General features: G+C 42.5%; 1 protein-coding gene across 4 annotated transcripts in view; it reads left to right on the top strand.

Annotated features, from left to right (window-relative positions):
* Window positions 1–3,929: 3,929 nt before the first annotated feature.
* The window catches only part of PILRA (paired immunoglobin like type 2 receptor alpha), a 34,602-nt gene continuing 25,374 nt past the window's right edge, over window positions 3,930–13,157 (top strand). For 3 of the 4 annotated variants that reach the window (XM_070460331.1, XM_070460328.1, XM_070460327.1), the window contains exon 1: window positions 3,931–4,049. Coding sequence is in view for 1 of the 4 variants with exons in the window: in XM_070460328.1 (XP_070316429.1) it covers window positions 4,035–4,049 (15 nt within the window). In the remaining 3 variants the exon portion in view is untranslated. Of the gene's footprint in view, window positions 4,050–13,157 lie in introns of all 4 variants that reach the window. The other variant, XM_070460329.1, reaches the window with a different exon arrangement.

The raw sequence follows: 13,157 nt of genomic DNA, 5'->3' as shown, positions 1-13,157 counted from the left end.
TTAAAATCCAAATATACAAAGAACTCACACAACTCAACATCAAAAATCAAACAGTTAAAAAAATTTAATGGGCAGGAGAATAGACATTTTTTCCAAAGAAGACCTACAGATGGCCTCCAGACACATGGGAAAACGCTCAATATGACTAACAAGAGAAATGCAAATCAAAACCACAATGAAATGACCAAAAACTGCACATCTGCCACAGTGGCTGTCATCAAGAAGATAAAAATGAAGTGTTGGTGAAAATGTGGAGAAAAGGAAATTTTGTGCACTGCTAGTGAGAATGTAAAAGAGTGTAACCACTATGAAAATCAGGGTGGAGGTTCCTCAAAATACTAAAAAACAGAACTGGATATGATACAGCAATTTCACTTCTGCGTATTTATCTGAATGAAAACACTAACTGGAAACAGTATTTGAATGCCTATGTTCACGGAAGCACTACAGTACCCAAGATATGGAAGCAGCCTAAGTGTCCATCAATGGATGAATAAAGAAGATGTGGTATATTTAAACAATGGAGTAATTACCCAGCCATAACAAAATGACATCTTGCCATTTGCAGCAACATGGATTCATGAAGAGGGTACTACGCTAAGTGAAATAAATCAGAGAAAGACTAATACCACATGACCTCACTTATATATGGAATCTAAAAAATAAGACAAAATGAAAGACAAATGGATACAAACAACATATTGATGGTTACCAGAGAAGAGAAGGTAGAGGGTGGGGACAAAATAGGGGAAGGAGATTAAGAGGTACATACTTTCAGCTATAAGTCATGGGCATGCTTCCGTGATGACTCAGATGGTAAAGAATCTGCCTGCAATGTAAGAGACCTGGGTTCCATGCCTGGGTCAGGAAGATCCCCTGGAGAAGGGAATGGCTACCCACACTCCAGTCTTCTTGCCTGGAGAATTCCATGGACAGGGGAGTCTGGCAGCCTATAGGGTCTACAGTCCATAGTGTCACAAAGAACTGGACATGACTAAATGGCTAACTTAACTTTCAATAATACTGTAAAACTTTTGTATGGAGACAGATGGTTACTAGACTTAAGGTTATCATTTCATAATGTATGCAAATGTCAAATTATTATGTAGTACACCTGAAACAAATTTTATGTCGTTGTATTTAAGTATAAACTAATTAGGGTTAAATGTATGAGAAGATTGTGCAGGTTATATGCAAATACTATGCCATTTTATATAAGGGACTTGAACATCCTGAGATTTTCGTATTCACAGGGTGGGTCCTGGAACCAATCACCTCCATAGATAACGCAAAGAGTCATGTCCGTCTCCTTGCAACCCCATGGTCTATACAGAAAATCTTTGTGACCTTGAATTAGGCAAATATTTCTTAGATTCAATACCAAAACCACTGTCCACAAAAGAAAAACACTGATAAATTGAACTTTTTCAAAATTAATAACTTCTGCTTTTCAAAAGATGCTATTAAGAAAATAAAAAACCACCTACAAACTGGAGAAAATACTTATAAAACACACATCTGATAAAGAACTTGTAACACAACATGTAGACTTCAATACTCAATAACAAAAATCCCAAGTTTTAAAAACTGGAAAAATACTTGAACAGCTATTTTATCAAAGAAGAGATACAGATGACAATCACATAAAAGGAAGTTCAAAATTATAAGTCATTAGGAAAATGCAGAATAAAACCACAATGAGACAAGACTATAGTACCAAGAATTGATGAGAATGCAAAGCAACTAGAATTCTCATACTTTACTGATGGGGATGAAAAATGGCACAACCAGTTTGAAAATCATTTTGACAATTTCTTTTTTTTTCATTTATAACATTTTGACAATTTATTATAAATGTAAATATGAAAGTGAGTGAAAGTCACTCAGTTGTGTCCGACTCTTTGCAACCCCATGGACTATATGGTCCATGGAATTCCCCAGGCCAGAATACTTGAGTGGGTAGCCTCTCCCTTCTCCAGGGGATCTTCCCAACCCAGGGATCGAACCCAGGTCTCTCACATTGCAGATGGATTCTTTACCAGCTGAACCACAAGGGAAGCCCTTGTATAAATGTAAATACATATTATCATATGACCCAGCAACCACACTGCTAGGTATTTACCCCAGGAAATGAAAACATGTTCTCGTGCAAATCTGTACACCAATGTTCATAGCAAGTTTACTCATTATTATTCACAATGAAGGGAAGATTGTCCCTCAACTGATCAACTGGTGAGTGGGTCAGTAAGTCATGGCACATCCATACAGTGAATATAACTCAGCAGTAAAAAGCCATCAACTACCAATACGCAAAGATGTGGGCAAATCTCAGAAGTATTTTGCTAAGTGAAAAAAAGCCAAACTCAAGAGGCTACATACTGCATGATTCCATTTATGTGACATTCTGGAAAAGGCAAAAGTACAGACAGAATTCAAAGCAGTGATTGCCAGTGGCTAGAAATGGGAGGAGAGTACTGAATACACAGGGCATGAAGGACCTCGGGGTAGTGAGGTTCTCCATGTCGTGACTGTGATGGTGGCTACAGAACCTTATTCCTTTTAAAAGTTCAATGAATTGCAACATCTAGAAAAGATAATTTTACTCTATGTAAATTACACTTCAGACCTGAATTAATAAAGATACAATTATCTAAAAAAACAAAACATGCTAATAGCAATAAAATGAATAAATCAAAAGATATGTAAGACCTTTTTGAAAATTTTATGAAACTATTAAAATTTAATTTTACACCATGGTCATAGAGACAATATCATAAATACACCAATTCTTCTCGAATTAGTCCATGAATGCACATTGTTCCAATAAAAATCCCAACAGGTCTTGTCATGGAAATCAACAAGCAGATTCTCAAATGCAATTAGAAAAACAAAACATATAGACTAATTTCATTTAGATGAGGGTCTCAAATACCAGGTCTCACATATTGATACTACTTAAAGTTACTGAAATTAAGACAATGTGGTTTTGGCATAAATAGAGCAATGAGAAGACAGCCAAGAAATGGAAACTTCATGTTTAAGAGAGATGGCATTATAATTCAACAGGGAAAATAGCCAGGACAACTGGCTATCCATCTGGAAAAAGCTAAATTCCGACTTCACACCATACACAAGAACCAAGTTAACTGGATGAAAAACTTAAATATGAAAAGCAAACCTTTCATCTTTAACACAAAATACAGGAGGCTGTGTTTATGACCTTAAAATCAGCCAAAATTTCTTACAAAGACACACAAAAAGAGAAGGATGAATCTGAGATCTGATTTAAATTTCTATAGTTCAAAAGTAACGTGAAGGGCTTTCCTCGTGGTCCAGTGGTTAAGAGTCTGTCCGCCAATGCAGGAGACACGGGTTCAATCCCTGGTCCGGGAAGATCCCGTATGTCTTGGGGCAACTAGGTCCATGGGCCAGAGTCGCAGCCCTAGAGCCTGTGCTCTGCGACAAAGAAGCCACCACAATGAGAACCTAGCCCACCCCAACCAGAGAGGAGCCTCGGCTCCCCGCAACTAGAGAAAACCCGCGCACGGCAAAGACGCAGCCAGCCAAATAAAAAGCTAAAGTGAAACAACAAGCCACCGACAGAAAGAGGACATGTGTAACATATAAGATTGACAAATAATTAAAATTCCAAATATCTAGTGAACGGCAAACCCAATTTAGAAATAGGGAAATATGTTACTGAACTGGTTTGTTTGCTGGACAGGTAACTGGCGGAAGAATGAGACTCCGAGGTTTGTGTGTTCAGGAGGCAGCCATGCCAGCAGAGGGGAGAACATCCCAAATCTGCCTCCGGGAAGGGAAGCGGAGCGGCTCAGGAGTCTGCGGCGACCAAGCCGAGGCCGGGGGAGCACGCGGAAGGTGACTGGAGAGAAGTGGTAAAGCAGTAGGCCTTCTGCGCAGGCGCAGTCAAGCCAAGGCGGCATCACCGGAAGCACCTGGGAGAATGATGGCGTTACCGTGCGGGGGCGGGGTCCTGTCGTGGCTGAAGGTCCCCGAGTGAGCGCTCGCTGGACATGCCCGGCTGGAAGGTCAGTGGTCTTTGTAACCTGCTCAAGCTTGAAATGGACACAGCGGACTCCCGGTTACTAAAAGACCAACTTAACGCAAACACCTTTATTCTTTAGGCTACAGGGAAGCTTGGAGGACATGCAGCAATTAAAGGAACTTGAGCGGTGAGGTCAGGTTACAGGTGTAGTGAATCTAACGATCACCCTCGGTTTCCAGTATAAGCAAGATAACTACAGAGACAGTTCACAGAAACATAAAATGGGGGAAAACATGAGACATTTTCTCTTCTCTAGCCATCAAGGACATACCAATAAAAACAAAGTAGGTCAGAGACAGATGAATACTGTATGATATAATTAATATGTGGCATTAATAGGATACAAATGAAAATTTACAAAACAGAAACAGGCTTGAAGACACAGAGAATAGACCTGTGGTTGCCAAGGGGGTTGAAGGGGTCGGGGAGAGGAGGATTGGGAGTTTGGGATTATGCATGCATGCTATGTCTCTTCAGTCCTGTCCAACTCTTTGCAATCCTGTGGGCCACAGCCTGCCAGGCTTCTCTGTCCATGGGATTCTCCAGGCAAGAAGACTGGAGTGGGTTGCCATGCTCTCCTTCCAGGGGCTCTTCCCAACCCAGGGATTTAACCCACATCGCTTATGTCTTCTGCACTGGCAGGTGGGTTCTTTACCCCTAGGGCCACCTGGGAAGCCCTCTTGGGATTAACACATGCAAACTATTATATGAAGACTGGATAAACAACAGATCCTGTTGTATAGCAGAGACTTATATTCAATATCCTGTGATAAACCACAATGGAAAAGAATATGAAAAAGAATATACATACTGAATATTCATTGCAAGGATTGAAGCTGACGCTCCAATGCTTTGGCCACCTGATGGAAAAAACTGACTCACTGGAAAAGACCCTGATTTTGGGAAAGATTGAGGGCAGGAGAAGAAGGGGGCAACAGAGGATGAGATGGTTGGATGGCATTACCGACTCAATGGACATAAATTTAAACAAACTCCAGGAGATGGTGAAGGACAGGGAAGCCTAGCATGCTGTAGTCCACTGGGTGGCAAAGAGTCAGACATGACTTAGTGACTGAACAACAACTGAATCACTGTGCTGTACAGAAAAAATTAACATTGTAAATCAATTGTATTTCAATAAATGTTTAAAATATAATTTATAAAAACAGACAAAATGTGGCTTTGCATAGAGACAGACACACAGAGCAATGGGAAAAGAGAACCTGGAAACAGATCCCTGTGCTTTTGGAAACTTTGAGATGGCATTACAATTCTATGAGGAGGGATGACCAGAACAACTGGCTATTCATCTGGAAAAAAAAAAAAGTTACAACTTCACACCTTACACAAAAAATAGTTCTAACTGGATGAAAAACTTAAATATGAAAAGCAAACTTTCAGTCTTTAATGTAAAATACGGGAGACTGTCTTTATGACCTTAAGAGTAGGACAGGATTTCTTACAAAGACACATAAAGAGATATGGATGAACCTGAGATCAGGTTTAAATTTCTATAGCTCAAAAGTCAGATAAGTGAAACCGACAGAAAAGAGGACATTTGTAACACTGAACACATATGACTGACAAAGAATTAAAATTCCAAATACCTAATGATTGGCAAACCAATTTTAAAATAGAAAAACGGGCTTCCTTAGTGGCTCAGTGGTAAATCCCCCTGCCAATGCAAGAGAAATGGGTTCAATCCCTGATCCGCCAAGATCCCACAGGCCACGGGAGCAACTCAACCTGTGCGTCACAACTACCGAGCCTGTGCGTCGCAACTACAGAGCCTGTGCGTCGCAACTGCTGAAAGCCTTCGTGCCTAGAGCCCGTGCTCTGCACCAACAGAAGCCACCGCCATGGGAAGCCCCGAGCAATGCAACGAAGAATCGACCCTGCTTGCTACAGCTAGAGAAAAGCCCCACCAGCAGCGAAGGCCCAGCACAGCCAAGAATAAATTAATTAACTTAAAAAAAAAAATAGAAAAACACAGTACCGAACCTGGTATGTTCACCCAACAGGCAGCAAACCAAACACTGAGACTCCGAGGTTTAGAGCTGAGAAAAAGCGTCTTCACGAGGCAGCCATGCCAGCAGAAGAGAGAACATCCCAAATCTGCCTCCGGGAATGGGAGGGGCTCAGGAGGATGATGGGACAAAGCTGAGGACTGGGGAACATGGGGAACGTGATTGGAGAGAAAAGGGTGAGGCAGTCGTCCATCTGCGCAGGCGTAGCTAAGCCAAGGCTGCTTCGTGGGGCACACGTGCAGAAAATGATGGCGCTACCTTGCCGGGGTAGGGGAGGTAGTGTGGCTTGGGCCCTCTGTCATCTAAAGTTCCCAGAGTGGTCACTCGCTGAACATGCCCAGTTAGAGAGTCAGTGGTCTTAACAGTCGTAACCGGTTCAAGCTCAAACTGGACACACATGACTCCAAGTTACTAAAAAACCAACTTGGGCAAACATCTTTATTCTATAGGCTACGTGAAGCTTGGAGGACATGCAAACGTTCTGTAGCAACAAAATGAGCTTGCTCAATGAGGGCAGGTGTGACGGATCTAACTAATAATCACCTTGGGTTTCCAACATACACAATACAAAGAGGCAGTTCACAGAAGAGAAGACTAAAATGGTGAAAACATGACGCATGCTCTTTCTAGCAATCAAAGACATGTCAATAAAAATGGCCATTTTCACACACATCAGATTGGTTAAAAATTTAAATGTGACTAATAGATTGTTGGAGGCAATGTGAACAGTGGTGGAAGACTGTCTTGCTACTGTCTGGAGAACAATTAAATATAATCTCAAAAAGTTCAAGTGCACAAACTCTGTGAACCAGAAATTCCACTTTTAGGAATATACACTGGAGAAATGCTTGCACATACCAAAAGAAACATGTAAACAATGTTTACTGCAGCATTATTTACAAAAGCCAAAGACTGAAAGTAACCTAAGTGTGTCCATGAACAGGAGAATGAAGAATGAATAAGTAGATCATCGAACATATTCACACTGAAATATGTGTATTTTTTATGGCTGCGCTGGCTTCAGCCTGCATGCAGGCATCCCTCTAACTGGGGCAAGCAATGGCTACTCTTCGTTGTGGTGTGTGGGCTTCTCCTTGCGTGGCTTCTGTTGGGGAGCATGGTCTCTGGGTGCAGGGGCTTCCATAGTTATGACTCACGGGCTTGGCTGCTCCGAAGAATGTGGGATCTTCCCAGATGAGGGATCGAACCCGAGTCCCCTGCATTGGCAGGCAGAGTCTTTACCACTGAGCCACCAGGGAGGCCCTCATTACATACATATGCTTGAGTAAGTTACTGGTGATTAATTCAAACTTCAGCCTCTATGCCCACTACAGAAATCAAGGGGTGTGGTCTTGATTGGTTCCCTTGGCAACCAGTCCCCATCCTCACATGCTTTTTAAAAGGCACCGCATCAACACAAACCCAGTTATGGTGAAAAGGGGCTTGTGAATAACAAGATGCCCATTTCACCTTTATGGCTCTGAAACAATAAGAACTGAGGATGCTGCTGCTGCTGCTAAGTCACTTCAGTTGGGTCCGACTCCGTGTGACCCCACAGATGGCAGCCCACCAGGCTCCTCTGTCCCTGGGATTCTCCAGGCAAGAAAACTGGAGTGGGTCGCCATTTCCTTCTCCAATGCATGCATGCATGCTAAGTCACTTCAGTCATGTCTGAGTCTGTGCGACCCCATGGACAGCAGCCCACCAGGCTCCTCTGTCCACAGAATTCTCTAGACAAGAATACTGGAGTGGGTTGCCATTTCCTTCTCCAAGAACTGAGGATAAGAGACCAAATTTTATAACAAAAGATGCTCCTATTGTTTTTATGGCTCAGGAAATTCCAATGGTTTGGGGAGCTCTGTAAATGAAGGGTTTGGGGAACTGTGAACGAAGAACAAATAAATATGAGAAATATGCTCTGGTCATCTGAATAACCAAATATATATTTCTTATCAATCACAATATTGTAAGAGTAAAAAGCAAGTTGCAAATGAATATATTCTGGGAGATACCATCATTCATCCAATCCCCAGGGGCCTAAAGATCTTTAAAGCCTGGTCTTTAACCAGTTTCCCAATCCCTGGTGACAAGAGACAAAGCCCAGACCAGAGCAGGGTGGAGATCAGACAAGACCTCTGCATAAAGCTGAGACCCCTAAATCACTGACCCTCAGACAGTGAGGCAACAGAAAAAGAAGTGCCTGAGGGGGGAGGAAGTAGAGATGGATTCTTCAGCAACAGCTTTAGAGAAAAGAATGAAAAAATCTTCCAGAGTATCCCTAATCCTCACCCACACTCTAGAAGGTTTAGGCCAGAATCCACAATACCTATGAGACTTGAAAAATACAAAGCCAAATTTTTCACTTTAAGGTGACTCTGGAGGACTTCCCTGGTGGTCCAGTGGTTAAGAATCCACCTGCCGATACAGGGGACAAGTGTTTGATCCTGGGTCTGGGGAGATTCTATAGAATCTCTTAGTTGCTGTGGAGCAACTAAGCCCATGTGCCACAACAACTGAGCCTGCATACCCCAGAGCCTGTACTCCGTAGCAAGTGAAGCCGCTGCAATGAGAAGCTCTCACACCGCATCTAGAGAAAGCCCACACGAAGCCATGGAGAGCCAGCACAACCAAAAATAATAAACACATTAAATAAATTAAATAAATAAAGTGACCCTAAATGGGTGTACACCTACACCCAGCAGATGAAAACACAGATCATCTCTGGACGAAGACACTTACCCCAAGGCCTCAAAGAATTCCCATGAGCTAAGTTCCAAGTAAGATGTAATATCAAGGTAAAAACCATCAAACACAATAAAACAAGGATCATGAGCAGAAAAAAAAAAATGCAGAAACAACCGTAAAGTTAGGCCTTCAAAGACTGCTGATACTAGTGTTATCTGACACTCTTCGTGAATCAAACAGGTGTAAGGAAATTAAAAAGTATTAGAAACACGATGAAAGAAGAGAATGTAAAACTGACCAAGCAGATGGGGCGGGGGGATGGGGGCAAACACAAATAGAGACTCTACAAATGTAAAATGTGAAAATTGAAATAAAAGAGAAAATGGATAAGTTAAACAGCAAATTAATTACAGCCGGAGATAAAAACTCCTGGGTTGGTTTAAGATAGGTCCAAAAACGTTGTCAGAATGCAGCCTGGATGCACAAAGGGAGAATGTGAAGGAAAAAGAGTCAAACGTGAAAGAGTAAACAGGTGGGATGTGTCTGCTCACTGTAGTCTGCAGTGGCCTACACATGGCAAAAGAATCTAAAACAGAGTGGGTATATGTTTATGTATAACTGATTCACTTTGCTGTATATGAGAAACTAACACAATACTGTAAATCAACTATACTCCAATAAAAAAAAATTTTAAGTCTGATGTGTCTAATAACATGCCTTCAGAAAGAGAGTATAGAGAAAGTCGGAAATAAATAGTATTTGATGAGACAATGAATTTTCAGGAAGGGCCAATAACCTCCAAGCATAATAAATAAATAAAAAGAATTCCGCAACCAGAAACGTTCTAGTCTAACTGTAAAATACTAAAGACAAAGGAGATGTTAATAGCAGGCAAAATGAAAAATCAGTATGTACAGAATGAACCAGCTGCCTATGAAACCCAAAAGACAGTGCGATGTCATCTCTGAGGTGTTAAAAAAAAAAACCAATGTCCACCTAGAATCATGTACCCAGATAAGTTGTTTTCAAGAACACTAGCAAAATAAAGCCATTTCCAGACAAAATAAAAATAACAGGAAGAAGTAAGGTCTGAGGGAATATGGAATTCTGGAAGCAGAGGAGAAAGGGATCAATGCAGAAGAAAACATTTGAACAACCAATGGCTGCAGACTTCTCAAATGCTTGAAACAGATCAATTTAAAGATGTAAGAAGCTCGGTGAACTCCAGACAGGACCAACTCAAAGAAAACCATGTCCAGACACATCATAATCAAACCAGTGAAAACTAAAGATAGAGAGGGAAATCTTGCCAGAGAATCACAAAGCACTACACACAGGGGACAATGATTCAAATGACTGCAGATTTCTCATCAGAAACCGTGGAGGACAGAAGACAGCAGAACTGCATGTTTAAAGTGCTGAATGAAAAGCACTGTCAACCCAGATTCTACCTCCAGCAAAAACATCCTTCAGTAATGAAGACGAAATAGATGTTCTCAAATAGAGAAAAACTGAATGGACTCATGGCCAGCAAACCTGCTCTAAAAGAGATGCTAAAGGAAGTTCTTCACAGGGAAGAGAAACGAAACCCCAGAGAAACTTAGTGCTTCAGGGATGCAGGTTGAGCAACAGAAATGGTAATTATCCAGGTGAATAGAAGAGGTGGTTTTCTCTTAAGTACACATATTATCACACACAAAAAGTAAGTACACATATTATCATCCTAGAGCAACCACTAAAAAAACTACAAAAGTTTTCTTTAATAAATGGTGCTGGGAGAACTGGATAGCTACATGCAAAAGAAGGAAGTTTCTGTCTGGGGTAATGGAAAACTTGTAAGGAGGTAATGGTGATGGTTGTACAACATTGTGAGTGTAAGTATGCCACTGAGTTGTACACTAAAAAAAGGGTTAAAATGTAAAATTTTATGCTGTGTGTATTTTACCACAAGTATTAAAACCTAATAATGTAGTATACCAACGCTATAGAACTGTACACTGTACAAGAGGCTGATTTTTTTTTTAATGGGACCAAAAAATCTTAACTACATATACTGGAAATGAAGTTGTTCTTGTTGTTTAGTCACCAAGTCCTGTCCAACTCTTTTGTGACCCATGGACTGTAGCCCACCAGGCGCCTCTGTCCATGGGATTTTCCAGGCAAGAATACTGGAGTGGGTTGCCATGCCCTCCTCCAGGAGATCTTCCCTACTCAGGGATCAAACCCATGTCTCTTGTATCTCCCGCCTTCACAGGTGGATTCTCCACTGCTGAGCCACCAGGGAAGCCGGGAAGTGAAGAGATGCACTCTTAAATAACTCTTGGATTAAAAAGAAAAAAAGGGAAATAACAAACCTCTTAGGAAGCAATAAGAAGGACAACATGTCACCAAAACCTTGCACACAATGAGTGTGTATGCAGAGGAAAGTGTCTTGAGTTAAAGGTATTTGTGATCAAACAAGAAAGATGAGGAATTTCTCTGACAGTCCAGTGGTTAAGATTTTGTGCTTCCAATGCATAGGGTGCGGGTTTGATCCCTGGATAGGGAACTAAGATCCCACATGCTGTTAGTCGAGGCCAAAAAATAAAAGAGGAGAAAGGTGAAATATGTAAAGGATGAGAACACAGTGTGGGGGTTTGGCGGAGACTCTTACGTGTTCCTTAAGATCTAGCTCCCTTTCCTACCAGACACACAGAAGTGTGGGCCTTGAGGTACATGCTTTCATGTGCTTTAAAAACTATTTTCTTGGACACACCCCACGGCATGTGGGATCTTGGTTCCCCAACCAGGGATCAAACTTTTACCCCTTGCAGTGCAAGCGGGGAGTCTTAACCACAGAACAGTCAGGGAAGTCCATCACGTATTCTTAATGGATAATTTTTAACAGAATACTGAAGAGTTGAAAAAATATTGAAAAATTGAAAAGGTCTATTAAAACTCACAACACTATTTTAAGTTTAAAGATTCTATTTATATCAAAACCAGAATTTATTATAATTTGACATCCTAGCTTTAATGGAAGCAAGCATCAGTAAGATACTCAAAACCGACTGAATTCTTTGGCATCCCCTGAAACCCTCAATCTGAGGTGAGTGCTCCGCCTGCCTCACCCTAATCCTCTTCCCACATCTAAACACATTTCCCAGCCTCTCTACGCACAGATTGGGGTCAGGCAACTGATCCCTGGCTGATGCAGTGTGGAAGGAAGTGAAGCATGTAACCTCCACAGGAAGTGGTGTCAAACCCCCTCGAGCAGCCCTCCGAGCTCTGTCTCCCATCTGCCAGGTGAACACAGAGGACATGAAGGAACCTGCGAAGGTGAGACGGAAGGAGCCGGGGTCCCTGAATCACCGATGGGAGCAGAGACGCCCTGGAAGCCTGAGACCAGGAGCGTCCACACTGGAACGTTACAGGACCCAGGACAGAGCACCCACTGTGCTCAGCCACCGGCATCTTGGGCTGTTTGTTACACAGTCGTACGGATTTACGTTACCGCGTGCACTCCAGGTCCAAGAATGAAGAGATACAGTCGCCATTTCTTTAGTAGACTCCAGGTCCCTTTCCTTCCTGCCTACATTTTCCAGTCCACGTTGTGCTCTCATGCAGCAGGGGTTTTCAGCAATAAATAAGACAACAATCGTGAGCAGCTCTCTTTCTATCTACCACACACTGGCCAATGCATTCAGGCTCTGTCATGAAGTTGGGGGTTCCTGGCTGGAAACAGGTGGCTCTCTCAGATGAAGGCAGTTGGAGGAGAGCTGAAGAAAGGGATGCTTAGAGAAGAAGGGGGCGGGCAGGGTGTTATTGTTGTTTAGTTGCTAAGCTGTGTTGGACTCTTCTGCGACCACATGGACAGTAGCCCACCAGGCTCCTCTGTCCGCGGGATTTCCCAGGCAGGAATACTGGAGTGGGCTGCTATTTCCTTCTCCAGGCGATCTTCTTGACTCAGGGATCAAATTTGCGTCTCCTGCATAAGCAGGCGACTTCTTTACCACTGAGCCACCTGCGAACGCTGAGAGACAGGGTGGTGGCCCAAGGCCAGGCCAGTAAGTCTGCTCTTATACCTGCCATCCTGAGGGGGCAGAGAAGAGACAGAGCCGTGGGAGGGCTACTTCATGGGTCCCTCCCAACGTTCAGACATCATCCCTGGACTTCGGAGAAGCCTTTCCCTCCCTTGGTCCTGGTGTTGCTGCCCTCACTCACTCGTCTCTGCAGAAACAAACTCCCTCCCTGCTGCCCCAGGTCTCATCAAGTCTCACATGCCTGCGTTGTCTGCAGTTCAGTGTTAACTATTTTCCTCACAATTTCGATTTGCCCCTCAGAGGATCACGCTAGAGCCATTGATCCAGTTTTGTGAACCAGGAATGCAATGGAGCCCA

This window comes from Odocoileus virginianus, chromosome 33 (genome assembly GCF_023699985.2).
Source record: "Odocoileus virginianus isolate 20LAN1187 ecotype Illinois chromosome 33, Ovbor_1.2, whole genome shotgun sequence".
In the NCBI taxonomy this organism is placed as follows: domain Eukaryota; kingdom Metazoa; phylum Chordata; class Mammalia; order Artiodactyla; family Cervidae; genus Odocoileus; species Odocoileus virginianus.
The sequence above is the reverse complement of the archived record's forward strand: the minus strand, read 5'-3'. Positions and strand labels throughout refer to the sequence as shown.